Below are 27,930 nucleotides of genomic sequence, written 5' to 3' on the forward strand. Positions count from 1 at the left end.
AAATAAAAATGGCCTTTTTGAGAAAGCTATTTTCAAAGTTCGGCATTTTTGGTAAATCACTTACGTTTCAGCCCAATTATCGAGTAAAAGAGAGCGCGATAAAACCACGAAAAGTATTTTTAAAAAGAGCGAGAGTATCAAAGTTAATATGTAACGTTTTTTATTATCCTCATTTTAACTTGTTTGCAGCAATAAATTCCTCAAACACAGGTCTTTTGTGCGATTTGCAAGATTGTGATTTTTTTTCTTCAAAAGTGCTTCGAAAAGCAAGGAAAATAATAAACTCATAAGATGGTATTTAAGTTGTTCTTTGAGGGAAATAAATATTGTGACCAACAACTGCACCGTTTTTTCCCTAGGTGCGCTCAAAATTCAGAAATCGCTAAGCTGGCGGAAAAGTGTTTTTTGTGGCTAAAAAATTTGTATATTTCTTTTCAGGTGAACAAATTTTTTTTTTGCGAAAATAACTGCGAAACCATTGTTCTGGGTGTAATGCCTAGACCTACAGCAAGTTTCATCAAAATCAGGAGCGGTGACCGGGACCTCGTGTTCGATCTTCTCTGGACACACCCAGAAGACGCTGATGCCGCTCGAACACAGCATTTTCTTGACGACCGCGGTAAACTGCTATCAAACTACGTTTGCGCATCCATTAGACACATCTCAATGGAGAACTTGCGCACGTCAGCACCGCTACCCACCCACCTTCACAAAGTGGAATGGCACCGATTTATTTACAAAAATACTTGGGCCATTCTACTCTGTGCAGGTGCATTACCAGGGCAGCTGTTTACACGCGCCATAGAGGTGATACTGCGTAGGCCAGTTTTGTAAGATAAACAAGGATACGAGCGTGCCGATCAACGTCCAAACTACCATGCAGTCTACCGCTAGCGTGAGCTAGAAAGAGTGCTACGGCCACACATCGACAGCACCGCCACCGAGGTTATCAGCAGGCTTTGCTGCAATAGACATTATAGGAAAGCAGCTTTAAAAAAAAGAAAAAAACATGGTTACGGCCATCCCCTAAAGACGGTTTCACTTCTAAGTAGAAATGCACTTCTGGGAAGTTATCTTTCCAAGGGCAATATAGCCCTCTCATCTGAATATATGAATGTCCTGTCACAGTTTTGTATTAATTTAACACGAAAGTGTTTTATGCCGGGGTCCACCACGGCTCCACTGACGCTTTCCGTCACGGATAGGACGTTGTAAATTAAAGACTAACATATGGCAAGAAAAACTAGAAGAAAAAAGTCGCGTCACCTGGAATCAAACTCGCGACCTCTCGATCCCAGCGCGCAGCGCGAAAACGACTTCCGCCACAAACGGCCCGTTCTTAGTCTGCTAACGGCGTGCTATTTATATACACCATTTGCAAGTGGCGGTACTCAGAGATCTCGGTTACATCAGTGTGTTTTCTTATCCTAGCGGGATGGCGCGAAGGGTTTGAAGAGCGCGCTTTAAATGTCGTCGCCCCCCGCGTTGAGATGAGCGTGCGTCTCTACAGGGCGTGGTCGCTCCTGCGCGCGCGCTTATCTTAAACGCCTTGCGCTCTAACCGAAAGTTTGCGTTCAAGTTACAGACAGCACGAAGGTCATTTCGCTCACTGCAGCGGCCGCTTTTGCGAAAGGAGCGCGCTGCTCACAAACAAATAAGTTACAACTGTGACAGTTCGCGCACATCCTGTGTATAATTGTGCGTTCGTTTCGTGCGTCGTCCTTTGTATTTGACCAGCGCGCTTTAACTGCCTAGCTGTGACAGTTGTTAGTTCGCGCTCATCCTGTGTATGTTCCTTCCGTGCGTCCTTTCTGCTTGAGCAACGCGTTGGAAGTTTCAAACTGCTTGCCGTTCTTCGCGTGACATTACAACTTGTTGCTATAGCATTCATTCCTTCGCCCTCGGGGCGAAACAATGCACAACAAACGTTCAACTATGTCTGTGAAGACACGTTTTACTTTCGTGTTATACCGATTCCTATGACAGACGGATCAACCACGTTTTTTTTTTACCTGTCTGCTGTTGCCACGAGGCACCTGCCGGCGCTGTTGACATTCTAGGCGCTACATTATTATGCTTTCCTCTACTCAATCGACCCACATCTCAGAACAAGACCTCCATCCAGAATTCCTCGACATCTAGAAACTCTCTACCATCGTCTTCGTCTAACCACGGCCTATGTAAACAGCTTACGGTACCGCTTCGGTCAAGCGGCAAGTCCATGCTGCAACAACTGTGGCTCCATTGAAACTGTGGAACATATTTTGTTTTAGTGCCGGGCGCATGCCGATGAGCGTGCGCTCTATGAACATTGCATGCTTTCGTTAACACAAAGAACTCAACCATTTGACTGTGTATTGAGCCCTTTAGCCTGTCTCACGCGACAGAGGCATGCAATGGAAAAAAAAGCAGGGATGTGAACCAGTTCACCATAACCGGCATGCTACACTGCTCAGGGGGAAGCGATGGGGGAGATCCAAAAAGAGTCCCTGACTGCGGCAGTCGCATTTCGATGGAGGTGAACAGTAGAGACCAGTGTACTGCGCTATTTGAGTGCATGTTACAGAACCCCAAGTAATTGAAATTATCCGGAGCCCTCCATTGCGGCGTCTCTGATAGGCTGAGTCGCTTTGGGACGTTAAACCCCACATGCCAACCAAAGAACATTTTTCTTAACAGTAGTACTTTTTGGGAATGCTGATATTTCGAAGGGGCCCTGGGCACGCAAAAAATACCCGCCGAGTTTTGTATTACACCGTGTTCCCTGAGTCGTTGTATCTGTCTATTAATGATATCAAACTTATGAGACGGCTTTCAGCTATTCCAAATTCTACGTGCCAGATTTATTATTGAGGGATGTGAGGATTTACCCTGGTGTATTAGTTATGACTCCGTGATTTGCCTCTCACGTGGTGAATGGAAATCTATTTGTAGTACATAATGTGTTGCGTGGTCGAACTTGTGATCCTATTTATTGAAGTGGCTGACTACTGATATTGGTAGATTGTGCTTTCTATCTGCGCGATGACCTCTTAGTCTTATATGAACTGGTTGTACCGACGCACCGATGTGTTGTTTGAACAGGCAGTACACTCCCCACAGGGACAGACAAAATGTTGAACCATCGAATAACTGTTACGCTTATCCCAGTTACAACGTTATAACATACAGCTCCTATTAGCACACCGAATGTGTGACTATTATTCTATCCTAACTGTTGGGAATCAGATCAATTCCCGACATACCCTTATCTTTCCTATAGATTTTCCTGTATAAAACCTATTTTCTATGAAATATTTCCTAGCTACCATTTCTATCAGCGCACTGTCGAACCAGTGGCGGGGTTGGAGGGTGGGCTGATAGTCTTGCTTTACTGTTTCTTTTACCTCGTAGCTTTTGCAGTAGTGCGATGTAGTCGGGAGATGTAGTATAGATGCTTAAGGAATCGAGTTCTTACCGGTTCACCAAGATGCTGGCAATGCGCCTTATGACGATGGAATATGGTTTGGTCGTCAAAGAATATAAAAAAAGAAAAGCATATTGTGGTTTACCGCGCTGATATCAATCTACAGCCAATTTGTGAATATTTCTGACATGTGGTCTGAAAATCTGTTGACGACTGTAAGTAAGGCGCGCGTAACCTCAGCGGCTCGCAATATTTGAGCCCTTGTATGCATGAAAAGTTGTAGCCTTAGCATAGCCTGTAATAAGGTGTTACTTCTAATGTGGCCTACCACTGCCTCTACTTGTGCAAGGCTCGTGCAGGGCTTGACAAGCCCTGCACGAGCTCACAAGACCCCGTTAATACGAGCTCACAAGACCCCGGTAATAAGTACACAGGACGTTATAAATTATGACGGCACATCATGACGTCATCATGTAAAGTCATCGTGACGTAAGAGATTGGCGAAATTTGTGGACGTCACAGTGACGCCACGCCAAGGCGTCACATGAAGACCTCACCACTTGACATCATCTATCGTTCCAAGGAGGGCCGATCCCGAGATAGGGCTACACCACGTGACGAAGCTTACGCGTGGAGGGGGGAGAAACACTGGAATAAACTGAGAACTTTAAAGTAATTTATGGCGTGACTCTCCTACTGCGACTCATTATGCCTTGCAGGAAGCCTGATCCACGATTGCATAACTTAATACATTGCCGATTGTGCAGCAGGCCTTCAAATGTCAGAGAGAGTGTAACATTCTGCCTTGTTTTTTGTTTCGGCATTCTGTGTTATCTTTGAAGTTTCAGCCCCGAATGTTAGAACTGGCAGTACGCAATGATTGTATACTTTAACTCTAAGGACTGCAGCAGATTGTCTTTCATGATTTGGCAATGCTTTCCGTATGCGCTACATCCCATCCTTACGCTTCGGCGAATTTCCTTGTCTTGAGTAGTCTACGCTCTTCGTAATTGACCGAGGTATACATATCTTTGAACAGACTCCAAAGGTTGGTTGTCAGAAATGAGCTCTTTCTTATTTGCCAGGCATTATCCTTTTCTTTAGCATATTCATATTCAGCCCTACTTTAATACTTTCCAGGTTTAGGTCCTTTAACTCATCTTTCGTTGCCGTGGAGCACGAAAAAATTGTGCAAATGGGAGGTTGCTAAGCTTTTCTGCTTTAATCCTTTACTCATATTCTCATCGGTGTTGTGTTATAAAGCTAATATCAAAAAGAAATGTCGAGACCCAGAAAGAGTAAAATTTTGTAGTGAAATGATGAATGGTGACGTCTCTTCCGTCAATAGTATGTCTGCGGGTGACCTCCAGAAAAGCCGGCTTCTCTTGTAAAAATGTGGGACAAGGCTATCGAAGTTGTCGCCATCGATTGCCTGATCCATATCGGGCTCCATTGTTTCTGTCATACCGCGTTCAAATTTTCTTGACGGGAAACGCCACTGTCGCAATGCTCGCCGAATTTCGCTGCTTGCCGCAATAAAGCCTGCAGATATTCGCTCGCTCTTACCGCGACGAAGTACAGAGCGAAAATATAAGCGTACAATCGGATTCTGGTGTGAAATGTGGCTGTCTAGCTGTCACGACGGCAGAGACACGAGCAGGAATTTCGTGTCCGACGGCTCTCGCGTAATGTTCTTCTACGTGTTTTGCTGATTCCCAATATTCTCTTCTGCGACCTTCATCGGAAATTAACGCTCCGTCTGTTGCGAAACATCGGCAAAGCCTCGCCGTTAGACGACACATGTTTCGACACGTCCCGCTGCGGAGAATCTCGGTATTATCCGATGAAAACTTATATTTGTAATCGACGCGGTACTGAAGACATTTTTTTTTTCTATATACGCAGAAGCACATTAAAAAATGGTTGATCACTGTTGTATAAAAATTACACATAACCAGAAAATGAGACGCGTCTGCAGAGAAGTGGGTGCAGTTTTGTTGGCTGTTGAGAAATATAAGTGCGTGAATTTGTACATCGTTTACTCGAAAAAATGGCAGGAGATTTAACTTGCCCCTTTGTGACATCCGTTCAGCGAGGCTCGAAAGCAGCATTGTCTTTAACTCACTGTTCTAACGCGGATGGCGCGGCCTGTCTTCCAGGGACTCTTATCACTTTCAACCAATGCGTATGATTTCTATGCGGTCGTTAGTTACTTCTAATCGAAAATTTCAGGGGTCGTTCCTTCGTTAGGCTATAACGGGAAAGGAAGTGTACACCGGAAGTTCAAAGCGGAAGGGTAAACCAGAAGTGAGTCCGGATACCGGAAGTGTTAAAGATCTGAACTGAGATAACGGTGGTGGAAACCGGAAGTTCACTAAGAGGCATAATCCGCGAGCGCGATAAAACTAGCGTGCTCTCTTGCGGCCTTTAATGGCGTCATTTAAGTGAGGAAAATGAGTCCAGCAAAAACACATACGTGTAAAGACAAAACAGAAAAGACGCCTGATATTTTCTGTACACGTTGAGGACTAAGCGTCCTGTTATCTTTGATCTCCTTACAAAGCAAATCTTTTGTATGAGATTAGTGTTTTCGGCTACCTTTTGATATTGTTGTCAGCTTGTATCATTAAGAGGTGACGAAAACATAGTTCTTCTGTAACTGAGTGGTTGTTGTTTTCACGCCAGGCAATGCAATTTTGGTTGTTTGTGCTGCCTAATTAGTCCATCTAGTTTTAAATTGTGTACTGCATCCCTGCTGCTTTATTGTCTTATACCTGAAGGTGAAACATAGCTGTGTTGTTGGACAGCTCATAATTTCTTTTCCCAGTCTCAACGCAAGAATGCATTCTTTGCAAACCCATGAAAACTTCATCACTTCTATCTATCTATCTATCTATCTATCTATCTATCTATCTATCTATCTATCTATCTATCTATCTATCTATCTATCTATCTATCTATCTATCTATCTATCTATCTATCTATCTATCTATCTATCTATCTATCTATCTATCTGTCTGTCTGTCTGTCTGTCTATCTGTCTGTCTGTCTGTCTGTCTGTAATGTAAGGCCAATATCACTGACAGGTCATGACGTGACTAAAATGGCATGCCTGGCGCACGCGTCAGACGATGACGTCATCACATGACGTCTTCGCTTGGTAAAAGGTGGGCAGACCACGGATGCAGCGCAGAAAGCTTGCAATGCATCCGATCCTGGGGGCAATGCAAAACCACGTTAGGTGCAGACAGCTTACTGAAGGGGAGGGGGCAGGATGAATACATCAAGTGAGTAGAAAAATGAAGATTGCTTTCGCCTTCGAGTCGGCTTAGGCAAATACATAAGGGACCCTGTGATTTTTTTACAAGACATTTTCTGAATATTCGGCAAACCGAAAGTAAATGCTCGACCGGAAGTGCGTGGAAGAGAAACAAGAGTGTGACTCCTTGGCCGTGCCACTACGCTTACGCATCTCTTAGACAACTCCCAAATAAAATTTTACGCCCGTCAGCTCCGCCGGTCACCCACCTTCTCCGAAGAGAATGGTCTCGAGTTTTAGGGGCGAAGCACCTTAGGGTGTCGGCGTGTCGGCGTACATCGTCGTCTGCTGTCCATTTGCTTGGGCGCAAGAGAGGGCGCCACCGCGCCAGCGCTCGCAGTGTGGCGAGAGAGAGCGAACGGCGCGCGTTGACTATGGAAACGCTCTTTGTACGATGAGCGCTGAACAACCAGCTCGCAAGAAACGAGAACGCACCCTCGCCCGCGAGAGACAACGCCGAAGCAAGCAGCTTCTGCTAGGGAGATTCTTGACTGAAAAAAAAAAAAAACTGACTGCTTGCGCTGCACAACCGTTCACCGGCCACCCCATACAATAGGCACTGGATCTTGACCTGCAATGTAGTGCCGGTGGGAGATTTCTCTTCTGCGTGGTTGAACAATAAAGATTCGCAGCGTGCACGCTAACTACAAGCGGACTGCAAATCTCGGTCTCTAATCTTTCTTCTGTCTCTCATTGTCCATTAGCAGTGATTTTGCTGTGGGAAACAACGGCGCACACTGCATGCTTCGCCCCTCCACAGGTTCACGTTGGTGGAGCTGAAACACCCGTCCCTACATGCTTCGCCCCTCACGAATTGTTTTCTCTTTTTTTCCTCTTTGTCTTGTGCCTAATAAGTTACATAATCTCTTTCAAGGAAACCAGTCGCGGGCGCACCGTGCGAGTCCACATTCTTTAAATTGCTTTGTTATTGCTTTGTTGACGTTTTAGAATCATGTTCTTCGGCTATGTTTTAGAGCACCCATCGTCTGGACATATAATCTTGCGACCGGCCTAGTGATCCTCGTGACCCTGGTTCAGCTTCTCGCGAACAAGCTGCTCTAAAATTGCTGCGTGCAACGCGCTGTTCAATACGTGCTAGGGGGAGAGGTCAGTGTGTGCTGCCGCGATAAGGCACTACGCTCTTTATGTCCTCCTGCTCACGACGAGGTAAGCCGGCTACACCTCGGTCCTTTTTTTTTACGGAGAGTCATAATCTTCCTACGCTTGCGTATGTGCCAACGAATGAGGCTAAATCGCTCGTTATCGGCTTAGACGTGCGTACCTCTCGTTATTTCTTTTACTAGAGCCTCGTTACTCTTTACTACAAACATTTCTCCGTTTATTTCACCTCGCAAACGTGCCGGGTAATCATCGTCGCTCAATCGCTTTTAGGGCCGCGCGATGGTGCTATCGGAGACATTTTTTTTACCTCTGTCGTGTTGACTCGCTGTATAGAAGGCAACGCGAATACACTACTGGTACTGATTACGCCAAAGAAAACGTGCTTTTCACACATAAGCGAGGTGATTTACAATAATGTTTTGACAACTCTATGGCGTGAAGAAGCACAAACCTCTTTGACTGCCCTGAAAGACACTATTTTGTGACACACTTTTAGGCACTTTTAGTAATACTTTTTTACTATCATAATCACTTCTAGTAACACTTTCTTACTAATATTATCACTTACTTTAGAAGCAGCTGTTTGCTCTGTTTCAGTTTTTAAGCGTTTTCACATTTAAATCAACCAACCAATCTATTATTTTCGACGTAATCATGCGAGAGAACGTAAATAATGTCTTCCCCAGCGGGCACCATAGTCGTTCAAAACAATGCGCAAGCGCTGGTGAGAAGAAGGGAGAAGTGAGCGTACCGTAATTTATTCATCTTGCTTCTCTTCGTCTGATGTTGCTTCTTTCATTCCTTTAATTTACCTTTTATAACACTCTCAGGGGTCCAGTTTCAGCCAATGAGGATATCCAAGCGCGCGGGAACAAACGCACCCAAGAGGCGCGTACTCCCTTCGCACAAGCGTTTTGCGGGGACACGCAAGGGCGTTGGCTCCAACCGCCTCGACACGTCCTCGACACGCATAGTCACGTGCCCTCGCACAAAGCGATACTCGTATCCTGATGAGCCGATGTGCTCTCATCACGCCTCGTTTTGTTTCCGCATTCCTTCGCATTCCTATCGCTACACTGCGCCACGCCTTATGGTGCGTCTACATGTAGAGCTTTGTCTGTTTGACCTTGGACGAGCGCTGGCGGTCGGAGAATGCAGCAGGCAATATATGCCACTCGAAACAATCTCTCCTACCCGTACTCAGGGTCGAAAAGCCTAGAAACGGCGGCCGCGGGAAGCACAGAAGCGCGCGGGAAAAAGAGAGCAGGCCTCAGAGATTGCCTGCCCTGAATTCGCTCACGACGACGCACAATGCTCATTTTGTCAAAAAGCGTCACTACTACGTTTCGAACAGACCATTTTTTAGCGAAATTATACAATCCTGCGTCTGTTTGGTCTTGGCAAAAACTGCGCATAACAGTGGAGACACGATGACACTGGCGGCACACGTGCTCGACGGTAGAAATGGAAATGGGGTTGTAGCATGACGTTCACAACGATGACCGCAGTAACAAAGCGACGGCAACAAAGTGACTTGGTTGATGAAGTCCATAAGACGCACTACACCTGCATCAATAAGTTATTCTGTGTGCGCTACAGCTTGTTGTTGTACACCCTATAGTTCATGCATACATAAACTACTATAGTCTCAAAACCTAATTATTTCCTATTTCCGCCTTAATTCATGGCTTTGTTCTTCGTCCTTTTTCAGTTTCGTTCTGAATACTTATTCTGAGAGCTTCTTTCCCTTTATGTATACTTTTTCGTGGCTGTTATAGCGTATGATATCTCCACTTTGGAAGAAGTTACGATGAGTCTGGTGTGAGAACATAGGAAGTTGCATGGTGTATCCGATTTTTTTTCTCCTTTTTTTGCTGATGCGAACTTTAGAACTATTCTACGAATCACGACCGTAATCGAACCAGACCAGAGGACCTGACATAGTGCCTCCACTTATGATTGCTTAACTTCTGGAAAAGCAAGCTTTTTGCAATCTATATCCCGAACCCTATTCACGGCGTGAGAAGTATCGCTACACTAAAAATAAAATAAAAAATAAACTTTTAGGTTACCTTAGCTGTCCCTAAGAGACATAATGACGCTAGCTGGGTTAATTACCTGTGATGTCAAATGTGTGTCAAATGTGTCAAATTTACACCTTAGGTAAACTTTGAGGACCCTTTATGTCATCGTATCGACTGCGTGCACGCACACAGTTCGCTAGGGCCTGGTTGTTGTGGTTTCGTAAATACTGCAATGATTTAAGTTCTCCCCACGTAGATATATTTGTTTATTGTAGTACGTCACATACAGCTCTATGTTCAGAGGACACAATTCGTCATCGCCGACTCTCGACTTGCCGTGCACTGAGGCTGCGAATTTTTTTCACATATTCAATACATGTATTGTAACCAGCAGCATAATTCACCCCACCGCCCCTCCCGAGCCTATCTGTTTTCTTATGACCCACTTCACTCAACCAACGAACAAAAGATAGTAAACTAGCCCAACAGGCTGTCCTGCAAAAGAAGCATAGAGCCATTCCTACACGTGGCGACCCCTTTACATTGCCAGGGGCTCTTACGCAGAATTACCGCCACTGTGCCAACGAAATGAGCCCCAACGAGGTTCCTCCTGCCATGAACACTCAAAGTGTCACTGCATAAGTATACGGGTGATTTGCATGTAACGCAGCGCATCCAGCGTTATATATGGCATGCATTACAAGTTTTCGCCACTCCTTTATGGCTCCATCCATCAAGGTGCACAGCAGGGTTAACGCATCCGGTATTTTTAAGCAAATCGCGCTTTCAGAAAGGAAGCATTTACGAAAACACGACCCTAATGATGTGCGGCACGCACTAACTGGAATAGAGGGCCACGATACACGTGTCATCAAAATCTTCAGAAAACTTGCGCCCGCTGACAAATGTTTCGTCATGGTGTGACAAATAGAATTGGCGCCTGCCATCGCCTCGGTGCAAGCGATCAAGTACTATAAGAATCACGTGCGGACGAGCATTTTTGTGGTTGCTGTGATGATCTGCATTCTGTAATGCTCTTGAGTAATGGATTCGTGGGCCAGCTGGTGCGTCATAATGCAAAAAGCGCAGAAAACGAGGACACAGAGCGGAGGGCAACAGCACGAGCGCTGAACGTTTATTGAAAACCAAGCAAAGTATGCATAGGAAAGTTAGGTGGCCACGTGTTAGAAACCGACAGGCACAATGACGTATATATATATATATATATATATATATATATATATATATATATATATATATATATATATATATATATATATATATATATATATATATATATATATATATATATATATATATATATATATATATATATATATATCTTAGGTGGCCATCTAGATAATCTATTTCAGCCTTTTGCAATGTTACCCACGGTTGCGTGGTACACTTCTCCCCGCCCTGTGGACCTCATTTTTTCCGGTTTTTTTCATTGTGCTCTTGAGGCTAGCTCGTGTACTATGACGGGTTAAAAACTTCAAGCACGTGATGGGAAGGAGATGAAATAGACTTTAGTTAAGTAGAGTTGGGCGGCAGTTTGGTATTAGTAGCCACACGTGGCGATCGGAGTCCCTGGACTCAGGAGGGGAATTTTCTTTTTATGAAGGCGAAGGCCTTAGATGCATCCTCAAGCGCGAAAACTGACCGTAGGACTACCGCGGAGTCGACGTCAACATGAACGATGCAAAAAAATCATCAACACTTGATGACGTCACCATATGGCGTCATCACGACTTCGCAAAACGCCAAAATTTGTGGCGTCACTATGATGTCACTTAACGTGACGTCACATGACGCCTTCACATGACATCGTCGCTGGGTCAAGGGTGCGCCGATCACGGAGGCATTGCAAAAGCAGGTGAGGTGCAGAGACCTCGCAATGCCTCCGATGCTGGAGGCAGTGCTAAACCTAATAGAAGAATAATTATTATCGGGGTTTTACGACCCAAAATTGCGATATCATTATGAGAGACGCCATAGTCGAGGGCTCCAGAAATTTCGACCACCTGGGTTTTTTAACGTGCACCTAAATCTAAGCACGCGAGTCTCTCTCCTGGAAAATCATTCAAGCGTATTCTTACCTAAACAATGAAATAGAAAGAATTGACATGTCTGAATGGGGCGGATGAAGCACTGCTTATGCAATGGATTAAAGAACTGCCACTATAATTTAAATATTAAGGTATTGAGATTTCCGTGACCTCGAAATAAAATAAAATTGAGCTACTGATAACAGAATTTTTTGCCAGGTGACGGCTTACGTTTCAGAGAAAATAGTATTGTCATGGGCTGCAGGCGGTCCAGAGCAAAAACGAGGCCATTGTCTGCCGGCCAATCTGTATGTAATCAATGTATCCTAGAGTCCTGACACATGGCTAATCTAAATATTTTCAAAGATACCAATTTCGTTTAGGCCGAAGGGACACTAATCGAAGAAAATGGTCTCAAATGTTCTTTTGAGTGCGGAGCACTTAGGGGCCCGGCCTGTCGTATGCTGTCGTCGCTTGGCGTAACGCAGGCAAAACCACGTATAAAAATAAAAAAGAGGAAGCAAGCGAGAAATTGAAAGAGAGAGAAAGAAAGGAAACAAAATAGGAAGAAAAATAGAAAGAGCAAGACAGAGAAAGAAAGAGATAAAAAGAGAGGAAGAAATGAATGGAAATGGATAGAGAAAAAAGGGAAAAAAATCGCCCGCATCTTCCCACGGGGAAACTCGAGTAAATGCGTCGCAGAGTGGTGGGGGTATCGCGTGAATGTTGCGTAATTGTGTATGGTTTGGGAATGCTTAATTGTTACACGATGCGCACACCAAGTACGACTTGAACGGCTCCAGCGTGCACGAAGTTCCGGGTCCGCAGCTCGCTTCAAACGCTTGCGTTCAGCGTCGTATGCTGGTTTCTTCGCAGCCTTGTCTTCTGCTTTGCTTGCTGTTGTTGACGCCGACGACGGTGAGGGTGGGGTAACGTTGCCTTCAACGAGTGGTGGGACGCTGAGTGTAGGTACTGTTGCTTCCATCGCATCTGCTCGAGTCAAGCACAGCGTCAAGTCAAGCGAAAGCCAAGTAAACACGCCCTTGACTGAATTCCGAACGCGCGCTCCGCCGCTTATATACACACCACCCACGTTCGAGGGAGAGGAGGGACGGACGGAGAGGAGGGAGGGAGGGAGTGAGAGGAGAGTCTTGCTGCCGGCACGAGACGAACCGAGCATGCGCAGTGGGGGTGTGGACGGCGCCGCCGACGCCGCAGGTGCGACTAAGGAATGCTCCGCATTTAAAAACGGAGGAAGAGAAAACGAAAGAAAGAGAAAACCGAAGAGAAACAAAGAAGGCTGCCCAGCTGCGCACTTCCTTCAGGCTTGGCACTACTAGTGCTAAGCTGCCTTAATTTTTTAGGGGCGAAGCTCCTTAGGGTGTGGGTCGTTCCCTCCTCTGTAGTAGTAGTAGTAGTAGTAGTAGTAGTAGTAGTAGTAGTAGTAGTAGTAGTAGTATGTTGCCACCTTTGCCCGATCGGCAACGGGCGAGGTGGATCGGGAACGGGCGAGCGCCGATCGGTAAAGTCCCCCCCCCCCCCCGTCTCTCTCTCTCGCCTCGCGACGCCGACGCTCCGCGCTCGCTGCGTTGCAGATGCGTGCTCTTTTGCGCAGTCGACAAAGACTGCGCAAGAATATTGAAAATCCGGGCATCCTATTTCGTCTAAAGTGGCAACAAAAATTAAAGTAATAATTATGAGGCACTACGTGCTCGTCGCTCTCGTAACTCGTACGTACAAGAACAGAAACGAAATAAATACAAATAATGAATAATGTGACTGTTTCAGGATGTATGTCACTAATAACTTCTAGGTTTTTACGTGTGATTGTGAGCCACGTTGTAGTGGTGTTCCTATGATGAATTTTGATTAGCTGGAGTTGCTTATTGAGAAATAAATCTTAATACTTTAGATTCATTGCGTTTTGCGGCCGCAGTGATCGGAAATCGAACCCACGTTCACTAGCTTGGCAAGGAGTTGGTTGGACTAACCATCCTCGTGAGCTTGCGCACGACGCAGTAGCATAAACAGGTGTTACAGGGGATGCAATGACAACCAGCATCAGTTATTTACGACTCCTCTCGTATGCCGAGGAGCTCGCACCTTGGAACTCCCAACGAGGGCGATAACACACAAAATCTAATCATTACACTTGGCAGTTCTATAATTATGCCCATTGGATCGTATACGCAAATATTCATTCCGCAATCAAGCATGTCGAATAGTACAAGAAAAAATACTCATTTATCATCACTGATGCAGGGCCTCAATTACCATCCTGCCTAGTTTTAGGAGCGCGGGAAAAATAATGTCGCGTACTTGGCTGTATCCACGGCGCTATATTTAGTGTAACAGAAAAAAAGAGTGAGATCGGGCGCGTTTATACTAAAGGTTCGATGAGTTATGACGACTTGCAGCTCACTTTAATTTTACATGTACGCTGTGAATTTTCATTGTTTAGAAAACCATTGCTTTAGAAAACATGTGGCGTCTTTCGTTAAGCATCTGGCGTCTTTTCGCTTTGCTTTAGAAACATCTGGCGTTCTTTCGTTTTGCTTTTACAAAACATCTGGCGTCTTTCGTAGGTTTATTTCATCAATCAACGGCGTTTTGAACAAAATTTTATTGTTTAATCACGCACAGGAGAAATCTCACCAGGCACTACCTTGGAGGTAAACAATGGCTGCTAATGGGAATGAGAGACAGAAGAAGTCGGCTTTTAGCTAACACTTACACTTCTACTTCTACTAACGTTTCCTACTGGAACATGCCAATGGCTGCTAATGGGGAACGAGAGACAGAAGAATTCGACTTTTAGTTAACGCGCACGCTGCGAATTTTTTATTGTTCAACAACGCACAGGAAAGAAAAAGGAAAACTGGAGCAGAACGATTATTATTCTCTGAACATTTACCGCCCGCTGCACTATTTTTAGCTAAAGCCAAGAAAATGGATGACTGGAAAAAGCAACACACATCCTACTGCAGTCAGTGTTTTTATATTCTATAGTAATGGGCCTTGCATTCTTAATTTCTGCGTGATAAGCCAGAAGCGGTGCTATGCCTCTAATGGGAAGCTAATCGCTCGAAGGCCTTGAAAATAAACAAACAATCTGAGCGTTTCTTTCTCACGACTCCTCTGTAAAAACAATGTGTTCCGTAACGTTCGTTTGTTTCGGGAAAAGAAAGGCTTTGGTTATTGGTTATGTTTCGTTGTATCAGAGCGAAAACGTCGACATGATGCGCATAACGCTGTTCAAAATACGCAAATACATACTAATTTAAGAAAACGGCATGGAGCTTTGCGGAATCGTTTTGCATACGAAGGGCGGAGGCGAAGAATTCCATTATGTATTCACGTCTTCATCGCAAAGGTGTATCAGATTGTTCTCATATGAAAGAAATATAGAGGACTCCGATGTTTTGTCTTTGTCATGGAGAGGGCACATATGCATAGAGATCGTGGAAGGGTAACATATCTTAGACGTCAGAGATGATAAGGCGATTTCGAGTAGTTATCATCAAGATATTAAGCTTCGCGTACGTGTAGTGTCGAAAAGATGGAAAATTATCACTGAGACGGAAATTTTCGGATGGTATATTGTGCTATAGTAATATCAAAGCCAGTTCTTACTGGCTCTGTTGTTAACCCAATTTGTTCTTACTTTGTATCCCCCCCCCCCTCACACAATGACTCTGCGAGGCCTGTAAGGTACTTGTGAATAAATATAAATAAAAATAAAGACAGCCTTAATTTATGTCCACATCTTTCGATGGCCTAGACATTTAAAGCTTAAACCGCACTGTCGTGCAAATAGCGCACAGGGAATTGAAACTTCGTTTCAGCTTAGTCAATACTTTTATTTTTGTTCTAGTTCACATGAAGAAAAAATTAGGCCTTTTAGAGACCGCAGTAAAGCGTATACGTTAATGGGCGAAACAGAACGTGATAATGCCACGCTGTCAAGAAGATGCTGAAGAGCAGATATTAGTTATTAATTAATATATTTATTAGTGCTGCGACCACCATTACATGGGTTTTAGAAACGTAGGATACAGTGCATGGAAAATAGAACATAATGGAAACTAAATATATGTATATATACACGTAGAGCTTACCAAAAATTGCGCAGATGGGTATGCACAGAATACATACAGCCAAAAGAACGCTAGAAATGCTGCAGACTCTGCTTCAAAGCAAACTCTGCTTTGCCACTACTGCAAAGTATTTATCACGCGGGCAAATGAAACACAGAAAAGAGACGAAGCAGACATCAGGCAATCGCTATGAAAATAATATTATACAGAAAAAAAAGAACACAAGAAATGAAATAACAAATTACCGTATTTTCTCTCATATAACCCGCCCCTGCATATAACTCGCACCCCTAACTTTAACTCTAAAAAAAAAAATATGCGTATAACACCCGCATATATAACCCGCGCCCCCAGTGTTTAAGCACATTATTTGTTTTTTTTGGTGTGGGTTAAATGCGAGAATATACGGTATGTCTAAATATATTATTTTACAAATCATGTTTGAAAAATTAGGTGTCCGTTGATTACCGCATTATAAATACATCAGTTCAATATCTGCTCTGTGAACATTTATATCGTGCTTGTAAAACTGAAGACTGAATGTACGAATATTTCTGCTTGTGTTAATTGTCTCGTTTTGTTGTTGTTGACAGTTTTACGATGCCAACTGACATGTTAGAGAAGAGGAGCAGCCGGAGCCGCACATAGGCATTGACAGCGCCTGTCCCGTTGTTTCTTTTTTTCTGTCCTCGTGTTACTGCGCTGTTTTTATAATGATCGACATCTCTCCTGAAAAAAAAAAGCATGGAAAAAAAAGATGTAGCACGGCTGAAATACGCCGGCTTCCAGATCGCCGGTGCCTTCGTGGCTGTAGTCTTATTTCTCGTGGTCTTTTAATTGTAGAGCCTTGATTATCGGTGTTATTACGAGAAATACACTTTGCGTATGGCTGTTGGTTTCTATTGATGTTTGCTTATGTTCATCCAATCTCCGTCACGGTGGTCTAGTAGTTATGGCACTCGACTGCTGACGCGAAGGTCGCGGGATCGAATCCCGGCCGCGGCGGCTGCATTTTCGATGGAGGCGAAAATGTTTGAGGCTCGTGTACTTAGATTTAGGTGCACGTTAAAGAACCCCAGGTGGCCGAAATTTCCGGACCCCTCCACTACGGCGTCTCTCATAATAATATAGTGGTTTTGGGGCGTTAAACCCCAGATATTATTATTATGTTCATCCAGTGGAGTACGTATGGAGTGCGCTACGTTACTCTTGTGTGTATTGATGTATGTGTCGATGAAGTCGCCAACTAGACACACAGACCATCGCGCCGGTTAAAGCAATACTATCAGCGTTTAAGAAAGTGGCGAAGCATGAACCTAGCACTAAGCCGCGCAAGCCTTGACATAGGAAAACTGGACGATTCTGAACACTAATTTGGTTGCTTCTAGGTTGTTTCTAGGCATTAGCTAGGTGATGAAAGTTTTGCTAGAGTTGCATCTAGGTCGTTGTTAAGCTTTAGCTAGGTTGTTTCTACGTTGACTCTCAGTACAGAGAGGTTCAAGTTAAGCCAAACGAAGTCACAGACACGGCACGGATCTCCAAACTCCAGAGACAAAGTCGCGCTGAAACCAAGCGTACGTACCTTTCATAGATCTACGGGCACGTCGTCGTTAGCATAGGCCTTCTATCGCTTCTGGGTCTTCCCGCAGTCGCCGCAGCCTTACTGTTCCCTAGTGTTTGGCTAACTCTTGCCTTCTTCCTTTTTAGTGGACAAGAGGTGAGTAGTGGGACTTACCCAATTTCTGTGGCACACACCCCTTTATGAATATTGGTACGGCGTACATATTACGGCAGCTTAAGGAGCTTGGCTGTTAAAAGACGTCAGTTGAAGCGGAACGTAGGTCCTCCGAAATTCCACTCGCGATGTTCTGCAGTACATTCAAGCACTTTCTTCGGTAGGCTAGTAATTGTAAGGGCACTGCACGCGCCCATGTTCTGCCCCGGATTTGAAGCATCGGCTTGCGCAATTCGAGCTAAGGCGGCGCATGTGGAAAAATCATCACTTCGCGGCCTGTACCTCTTTTGAGCCATGACAAGATCGACAGAGGTAACTTAGAATGCAACAAGAGAGTCGCCTACAGGTCTACTCTTATAAACTTATGTTTCTTGCCACAGCAACGCTTGGGTACACTGTGTGCCTTTTCTTTTCTCGGCGTACTTATCGAACGTTCTTTTATAGTTTAGCAAGGTGCATGTTTGCGCTCGTTGGTACTCCATTTGAACAGCTAAATAGCGCGAACTTCAGGGACGAAAGACAGGAGAATGCGACACACACAAGCGCTAACTTCACACTGAATTTTATTAAGAAAAGACATGAATATAAAGGGTAACACCACGCCTGCGCAGCTTCACATCCACATAACCACATTCACTCCTAAGTGATAAGATTCATCTCTCTAAATGGGACGTATTGCAAGATAGTGACATGTGATTTATTAACTTTTATTTGTTCAATGTAACTGGTGTTGTGCCTTTAGAGAGATGAATCTTATCACTTATGAGTGAATGTGGTTATGTGGATGTGACGCTGCGCAGGCGTGGTGATATTCATGTGTTTTCTTTAATAAAATTTAGTTGGAAGTTAGCGCTTGTGTGTGTGTCGCATTCTCCTGTCTTTCGTCCCTGAAGTTCGCGCTATTTAGCTGTTCTTTTATAGAGTTGGAGACGTTGATTGCGCTCCCATGTTAAGTATACGTGTGATCACAAGGAGCTCCCTTGTAAAGTAATAACGGTGCAGGCAACGCTGGTCTAACCCAGCGTTGCTAACCCATTATCGCGCGGCGCTTACGCTGTCACGCTTAAAGGTATTCATGAATCACGTTTAGTGGCACCGTAATTACTACGTCCCCGGTCGACGCCATAAGTAAGTCTCATAGATCGACTGTATGACGCAGCAGTTTTTAAACTAACGCAACGGTGGTCACAAAGTGTGCAAGCCTTGTACGTGAAGCAATCTCTCATCATGAGAGAGCCGTGCTAAGTGGATTACGTTACTCGGGGCGCACGCTCTGGTTCGCGGATGGTGCGGTGTCATTAATCGAAGTACACGAGCAGCCACGAAAAGCTCGGCAATCATCGAACGAGCGCGCGAGCGTTCCTTCCTTTCCCCATACGCAGATTGGGTAGCGAGCGGCACCGTGCACTTTTTGAGATTACATCGCGGGGCTCGCACACGCGTGCACCGGGCGTTGACCTGCGGCGGAAATGGTTGCAGAGAATACTTAATTGGGAGCTTTTTAACGGGCACACTCTGCTTACAAGTGTAAATGAAGTAACAGGGGCATATGGGAAAGGGTAGGTGATGGCTGCGTTAAGAGATATTTGGTACCGAGGTCATCACGACGGCTGTTTCGAAATGAACTCACTTTATTTAGTATTTTTTTTGTTTTTATTTGGACATTTGACAATGCCCAAGAAGGGGGCTGAAGGAAACAGTCTCTCCTGATCCGACCCACTTTCCACGCGACCCTTCAATCAGGTACAGCAAAACGGAACACGAAAACGGCTCAGTGCAAGCATGCAAATGAAGGTACAAAGCGAGTCGGAGTCATAGATTGCATTGTGCCTCACGACAGGGTACTTTTCGAAACTATGATGATGCAAGCAAAGCTGAAAATATATGGAAATACAAAGATATGCAATTGTAAAAACAACAACCCAATACGACTAACGGACACTTCGTGATGACATATAACATTGCCAATTTGTTTCTTAAAACCTTCTAACGTTGGTGGGCTGCCTACCATATTAAATTATTTTAGCGTTTTTGTTGCATAGTAGAACACCTTGATCATACCCGCGCCATCTGTCTGCTGCCTTGTAAAATAAACTCCACAAGCATTCTGAAAAAAAAAGTGGTTTTATTGTACATCGAGGACCATTAAAGCTGTCGTCGCGGTTATTCCCCGATCCGTAGTCGTGGCAATTGTACAGAAAATACTTTTCAATGGCATGATGGAGCGCAGGCGATGCGTTCTTGTTCAAGAACTTCCGAAGGCGCCGACAACGAAGTGCAACCGGGTGTGTTTGTACACTGATTGCTTTCTGAAAAATTCTATCTCACTTCTACGAATGCAAACTTCTGCAAAACCATTTGCTCAACCTAGATGCAGACCGGGTGCCTTTCAGTGAGACGCAGTTAAGTTGAGAGCAATACAGTGACGAGCGTGCAGAGAAGGGTTAATTCGAGCGGCACCTATTTATTCCATTCAAGAGCATCGTTATCCCACCGCCGACGATAGCACAACCGCACGCAAGACTGTGGCGCATATCTAGGCTGCTTAACTACACTGCGTGTAACGCATTCACCAGTGTAGAACGCGACGCCCACTAGAATACTGCACCCATGAAGGCATTGCCAGTGCTTCACGGCGAATTCGCGTTAACTATAGCAAGGTAAATGAATCTATACGGTATAGAGCGCTTGTTCAGCAAATAACACGCATTGTGTAAGGAAAGTGATCTGCTTTAGGCACCTGACTTGCACGTCGGCTCCATTAAATGGTTGGCACTTGAGAGGAGTGGTCAAAGCGCTTCACTGACACATTGTATACAGCAATTTATAAGATTGATAGCGTCTTCTACCAAAAAGTGGTCGTTTGCTTTACTCGGCGTTAATGAAGGGCAATAAAGGAACGGCATATTTTGAGGTGAGAGAAGTGCAGCGCAATATTAGGTTGGAAGAGAGACTATGAAATGGGAGACACGGCACGTGGGCAGAAAAAGTATTCCGATATAAGGCCTTGACGTCCCGACAAGGGAGACCTGAGCTCGGGCCATTAATCTGCCGGACAAACAATAAAGTTCTTCCATCCATCCATTATAAAGAAAGAGCGCTGACTCACAGTCGAGAAAATAACTTGGAGGCTTACCATCAAGTATACGTCTGGTAGTGTAAGCGATATGACACAAAGAGCGTTCAGCAAAAAGTCAGTGAGGTAGAGAAGATTTATTAGAAACAGCGATAAAAAAAACGTTCTTAGTAACTGCCGAAAGGGTAAAGAGTCGAAAGACGAAAAAAAGAAGAGGGAAATATTTCATGATAACCAAAGGAGAAACGCTTTAGCATTTGATGCAAGGTCGGGTTGCCCTAGAACGCGTAGTTATCAAACGACATGCCATAATGAAGATTATAATGTACCTGTTGTGGTTAAGGTAATTAAGGAAGCGCCGGGGTATGTTTTAATTGAATGCGAATAGCTACACCCGGGTGTATGTTTCGGCAGTAGTCTACATGAAGGCTTAGATTCTAAGGACAACACTAGAAAGGCAAACAGATTTACAGTAGAAATAAAACTGACGTTGAGATCATTGGTGGTGGAAAAGTGGGGAAAAAGAAAAAGAATCAATAGTCCGCAGTGATGCGCGCAAAGTTGTGCTGTTAATTTAAAAGTACTCGCTTTTTTTTAAAAAAAATAATGTATTTTGGGGTTGACAAGACGAACTAAAAGGTAATATTAGTACTGAAAATATTTTTTTGTATTTTTCGAGCTTGTTGGCGAACGGATCACCGCCCCGTTATAAACGGTTTGTTCATAGCATCCAACCATAGTATCCGCTGTATAGACCAATCAGATGGCGGATAACTATGATGGTTTCGAAATACTGAGATAAAATGCAGTCTCGATCCAGCAGACAACGCGGATGCTTTGACGTTTACCACACAGCAGGCATTTTGCGCAGCGCAAATTAGCCCCGTGTTAGTTAGTGAGGCCTCGAACACACTACTCGACCATTAATGGGAGTCTCCCGCGTGCCTTCGTCAGTCTGTCCACAATGCAAGCACCTCGCATATTGGGCCAGCCATTCTCTCATCGCCACATAATAAAATAATGAAGGAATGCCGTATTCGCGCAAGCACCTGGTAGTAAACAGGCAGTCTGATTGGTCAAGTGTGTTAATATATACTACAACTCACATACCTGGCCATCTTGGAATGGGGCCACCGTAGATATCGTCAATTACCCGGCCCTTCAGACAATTATCACTGCTTGTTGCTAAGCGCGTATCCTCGCGGTCCCATAATGAGAGCTAATAAGAGCGCTCTCTTCCGGCGGCTATAAGTAATTGCGCTGGATTAGGGAGACACGCGGGAAGCATCCGTCTGCTGGGGCGAAAGGACCAGAGTTATAGGACGCGTTCCAAGTTCTGTCGTCTCATTCCATTGTTCGCTTTTCTGGAAACTTCTTTTTCGTCAAATAAAGTTGGTTAACGAGCTCGTTGTCTCGCATTGTCACGCAGATTCAGTACTAGCATTAACGAAGAAGCGCTTGTCCTGTCTTCGCCTTGTATCGTGTCATTTAGTGTGCTATGATTTCTGAAGTACCATGAGCTACCAACACGGCCAAACGTCCTTTCTAACGGAAATAATCAATCTGCAGTAGTGCTGTTTCCGCGTTTTTTGTTTTTTTTTGCTACAGAAGAGATGATGCTCAAGGTAACGTTACTATATCGAAAGCGACCTTAATTACTCATTACCGATACCACGTGCGTGCAATTATTGGTTTGCACAAAGCCGCTATAGTGTGAATGAATATGATGACATCAGTTACCACTCTGGCTGTTTTCGTTCGTTCTTTGTCAATGTTCAATATCGAGGACAGAATGTAAACGATCAGAAATTAGAGCCTTGTTATTCGTTTTACTAATGTTAGTACAGAAGACTATTTACATATGACCTAGCTCCAGCTCGATGGTAATGAGGAATTACTGCTATCCAGTGTGTTATTATCCAGTGAATTATTGCCCAATCTTGTAGCTATTTGACACTTTAAAGCGCAGCTCTTTGGCGCCCGTTCATAGGTTGAGCGTCCGTTGTTCATTGTCGTAACCGAGAGAACGAGCCCAGAGAAAAATATACAGGGTTGGCTTGCACGCATCGAGCCTCGCTACGCTCCCCTTCTTTTCACCTGGAGTGCGCGTTGCCAAAACAAAAAATAAACACAATAAAAGATAAACAACTACAACACATAAAAAGAAATTATTATCAAGAACATAAACATTAAAAGTAATAAAGAGTTTGCAGCTGCAGCGGGCGCCGCCGAAACAAAGACGGAAATAAAGATAAGCACGACAACAAATAGAGAAAAAGTGCAAAGAAGGAGACTAACATTGTTAAAAACAGAAATAGAAAAATTTTAAATAAAGATAGTGTGCAACTGTGCGTACATACAAGTCTCACTCAAATTGTGTGTCTCAATATTATCAGGTAGTAGAGTGACGGTCAAGAAGGCGGCCGTCACACGGGTACAGACTCTTTAATGGGCGAACGTGTGCCAAGAAAACTAACTCAAAGTAGGAGTAATTCACGCTGTACACTGATAGCGGTAATCACAGTCCTCGGCCGTCAGTGTGATTCTCGGTAGAGTGCGCCGTCTTTTATGCATCAGTGATCGAACCCTGCAGCATTATTGCTGGGGCTCTATAGTAAGCTGCCAAATAAACTTGTCTACTCGCGTCCGGTGCGTAATTCTGTCAGAAAAAGAAATTACAGCATATCCACGGGTGAATGATGAAGAGCTTGGGCGAAGCTCCTGAAGCAATCAGGGTCTCGGGATCCGCTTCTCGTTGAGCCCGTTTCGCAGCGGCGTCCTTGGCGCACACAGTCGCGGGATCCGCCTGGCGCCGCGCGCACTTGGCGGCGGCTTCGCGGGCGCGCACCGCCTCGAGATCCGCCAGGCGCCGCGCTCGCTTGGCGGCAGCCTTTCGAGCTCGCACCTCGGGATGCTGCCGACGAGCACGAGACGCAGCGGCCTTCCGCACCCGGCGCTCCTCGTTGTCCATGGTCCGCCAAGCAGCACAATCCGGCAAGCGCACTCCTCCATGTACGGCGACGATCAAGGAGAATGAGAGAAAACGGGCGCAGCAGCCAATCTGAGAGCAGCGGCACCTATAACGCCATCTAGCGTGCATTCTCCCAACCGCTATATTGCACACATCTCTATGGGACAGCGCCATCTAGTATATCGTCACCCAACTGCAGTTTGCATGCATCTCTATGGGACAGCGCCATCTACTGAATGATACCGGAGACGCGACGGCGAGGGAACGCCGGACGGAGCGACGACCGACCAGGTGATGCTATAAGGAGCTTCGCCCCTAAAAATCTGAAAGAATCGCGAAGCCTCCCTAACATTGCGGCACGGCCTGCTCCGAGCGGTCTTAAGACAGTATTTGTGGGTGAAACCCGATGGTATCAAAATAAAGAAATGAGGGTGAGTGTCAATATATTGCCCAATGAAAACACGCGTAAAGCCGCGCTAACACTCGGGTGTTTCAATCAGGTGTTTCAAATATCTTCACATTCTGCAAGTGGGGGGATGTGGCGCAGTGTTTGACACTCGCCTTCGGGGCATGGAGGCCTGGCTTCAAAGCCAGCCCCTCGGGTAAAATGTATTATCCATTTATTATTATTATTATTTGCAGCGACGATCGTCTGACGTGAAAGAGGGACGGATGGACAGTTTCCTCAATGAGCCAACATATCTTTTACGTGGCTAAGTTATATACGTTGGGAGTGCCCTCCTGGAAACGGCTTTAGTACTACGTTATTTTACAGCGAAAGCTGTTATGAGATCACAAGAAGGGCCGTTTTTGGCGCCGTAGTTTTCCGCCGCCGCCGCCGCCGGTGTCCGTAACCGCTATCGCTCGATATAAGAATAATTTCCAGGATGGAACGAGGTTCGAACCTGGGCCTTCTGCGTGGGAGCCAAGTACCCTACCTCAGAGCCATGCCGGTGCTTGAAACTGCTTTGCAACAAGACCCTATACAGGCTTCATGTCGGGAAGGAACCACATTAACAAATGTAATGTAGCGGGGTAGAAGAGTAAAATAACAACCAAGTATCACACAACGCGGATTCTGTAACCAGGCGTCACACAAACGAGTGAGTTGTTGAATGCTTCCAAACCATTACAAAGGGCTCGGCCATAATCTTCATCCTCATTAGCCACATCATCAACGAAGTGCACATAATGCCTTACAGGTGTTTAGCAGGTACCACGGTTCTGCGCAGAATGACGAAAAACTGCGTATTGGCTGCTTCCTTATATCACAAAAATTATGATAATTTATAGCGTAGTGGGTTCCTCGCAAGTGCACTTCTATTGGTTGCCAAGGAAGCCCATAAGGCTTCCATGATTCGTTTCCTCAGGGTCTCAATAAAGTTAATTCCCTCTCTCTATCTCTTTCTCACGTTAGCGTATGTTATAAAGCGTGGTGGGAGAGTGAAATAACGACCGGGCGTCACGCAATGCGCACTACGTAACCAGTGGGTCATTTAAAGCTTCCAACCCATTACAAAGGCTCAGTCATCATCGTCATCAGCCGTCGCATCAAGAAACTGCACATAATGCCTTGCAGATAGTACCTCGCTTCTCCGCAGAATGACGAGTAATATCGTGGTGGGTGCTTCCAAACTTCACAAAAATTATGATTTGTGGCATAGTGGGTACGTTGCTAGTGTAGTTGTATTAGTAGCCACAAGAGAGTTTATAACAGGCTCTAGAAATGCCGCTCTTCGACCTTTCGCTGTGACTGTGCTGCGCTTTCCGCGCAGGCCTAGCGTTTTTTAACGAAGCAGTTAGGACGGGATTAGCACGTTAGAAAATCATATTTACGAGAACTACATCAAAGCAATGTTTGCAGAGCACGCTCCAAATTATCTAAATGCTCTAAGCTCACGAAAGTATTACAAAAGTAACCAAGGATAGCTGCTTGCACGCAATAAAAGCTTCAAGCATAAAGCAGATACGCAAACTTTCGAAAACAAGTGAAAACATTTCAAAATGAAGCCTTCGAACCTCGTGTGGACACTTGACTGCATCATGACTACGCTAATCAGTATTACTCGGCTGAATGGTTCTGCAGGAGGTTGCTAATGTAACTAATTTTTTTTCAGGCATGGTACCATCATTATATCAAAATGTTGCAACATTGACTACAATTACGTGAAGCTTAAAAGGACACACTTAAAATATCGGACATGTGCCGCGTCGGCCCTGCGATTTCCACGATGCGGCGCTGATGTTGCGTTGAAATATTTCAACATGTCGCCATGCGAGTATTTTTAAAGGCGGCGTCCCTATACCGGGCTTAGATGGATCGCACACGTGAACAAAATGAAACGGTGTAAGGTTGAAAAATTGCTGGAAGCATTGGTTTGATTATAAAAGACAAAATCCAATTATTTCGTCTGTAATACACAGGAACTATCAATCACCAATAAAGTTGCTTAGTCGTTTTTTTTCAATCGTATTTACATTTTATAGTGAAGCACCACACATTTCACAATTCCTTAAGCACTGAGAGCAAGAATGGGCACTTCTTCGGCGTATTCATGGGCGACCCTTCAGGGCACTGGAACGCATCAACAAAGAAAGTGGAATGCCGGAGGGGCACGTTGCACTCTTGTCGCTGGCTGACGTCATCTTCCTTGCCACATAACACGTAGCAGTAACTCATAAAGAATATTTGCTCGTCGACAAAGTCATCCAGGCCCCGAAGTCTCAGGTCCTCCACACCACCCCCCGTGCTTGCCTCTTGTTCGGCGGCAGCCTTGAACGCCGTGTAAGACACTTCGAGCGCCGGGATCGCAGGGATGACGCTCATCGCCGTTTGTCCTTCCTCATGACCGAGGTCGCAGTTGAGGCGGCGGTTGTACTCGGCCGATTCGGATTTGCCCCACCAGTGAATGCTCTCGCCACGCTCATCAATCGTCGTGCCTGACGGGTCAATGCTCTTGATCATCTCTCTCATAATGAATGTCCCCGCGGTGGCATAGTTCATGGCGAACGTTCCTCCCGGGTAGTAGAGCGGTGGTTCCAATGCCAATAAAGCAGTGTCCACGGTATTCAGTAGGTAAGTGTACACGTACGCTTGGTGGCGATATGTGCGCTGCTTCTTGTAGACATCGTTAAAGCGCTTGTTCACTTGTAGCCGTTGGTACACATTCGAACTGTTCAACCATCCCTCCATGAACGCCGCCTGCGTATTGTCAGGAAATGGCTTGTAAAGGACCTTCCGGACCTCATCCACAAAAAACTCCTCTGAGGGCAGGGTGTTCAGTTGTATCCTTTCTATCTTGCGCGCCGCTGTCTCCCGTATCTCGCGATCTACCCAATAGGTCTTTTTTATGATATTAATAAACTGGGTTCTGACATTTTCTATAAAGCTTAGGACTTCATGGCGTACCTCTTCCGTAGGGTAAACTTTCATCATATGTGCAATGGAGGGGAGAAGCCCGAAGCGAGCAGTCACGTACTCCAGGCATGCCAGCCGCCTTTTCTCTTCGACGTTGTCACGGAGCATGAGTCCCGGCCTTCCGATAGCCAACCAAACGTGAGACTGGATGAACATCCAGGCGATTCCGATCGATAGCTCTACTTCTGTGTAGTCGAGAAACAAAGCGTTAATCCTTTTCAAAATCTCGAGGTCTTCAAGTACTACGAAGTTGTCTGTTACCCAAGAGATGTGCTGCCTCTGGTATGCCTTGTTGAGTCCCTTTAACCACAGGCCAGGCTCTATTTTAGGTGTCCTGGTGTCAAGGTCACCCATGACGAACCACGACTGCTCGCCTTGAGTTTCATAAATGTTCGCGTCGGTGAATGACTTCTCCAGTTTCTGCAGCAGTGACGGCTCGTAGTCGACGTATTCTGATAGCTGCAATGCCCTCAGTTGCTCATTGGCGGTCTTCGCGTAGTCGACTGGGGTCATGGGTTTCCGGAGGCGATCATTCCAGGCAATGCCGTTGTAGCGCCTCCTGAAGACTAAAACATTTCCCGTACTTGAATTGGTAATGACTTGTAAGCTGAAGAGAAAATTCAAGTCGTAATTGGCCGAGATATTAATCATAACTTCCAGTGGCCGAGCTTTAGTAACGTCGGGATGTCTATAGGGCCAGTGTAGATTAACCGA

General features: G+C 45.1%; 1 protein-coding gene and 1 long non-coding RNA gene across 2 annotated transcripts in view; one reads left to right on the forward strand and one right to left on the reverse strand.

Moving 5' to 3' along the window:
* Positions 1-17,178, forward strand: part of LOC125757956 (uncharacterized) — a 26,146-nt gene extending 8,968 nt beyond the window's left edge. The window contains exon 2 of the long non-coding RNA XR_007415596.1: positions 16,994-17,178. This is a non-coding gene — a long non-coding RNA (uncharacterized LOC125757956). The remainder of the gene's footprint in view (positions 1-16,993) is intronic.
* A 9,123-nt stretch (positions 17,179-26,301) lies between these two features.
* LOC119385621 (neprilysin-1-like) lies at positions 26,302-27,729 on the reverse strand. The gene has a single exon (XM_037653030.2). It carries the CDS (start codon positions 27,727-27,729, stop codon positions 26,302-26,304), a length of 1,428 nt encoding a protein of 475 aa, XP_037508958.1.
* Positions 27,730-27,930: the final 201 nt, after the last annotated feature.

Source organism: Rhipicephalus sanguineus, chromosome 3 (genome assembly GCF_013339695.2).
Source record: "Rhipicephalus sanguineus isolate Rsan-2018 chromosome 3, BIME_Rsan_1.4, whole genome shotgun sequence".
NCBI lineage: Eukaryota > Metazoa > Arthropoda > Arachnida > Ixodida > Ixodidae > Rhipicephalus > Rhipicephalus sanguineus.

What these genes read in the sequence shown, in the direction of transcription:
- LOC119385621 (XM_037653030.2), bottom strand. Translation starts at nt 27,729, where the DNA reads ATGACCCCAGTCGACTACGCGAAGACCGCCAATGAGCAACTGAGGGCA.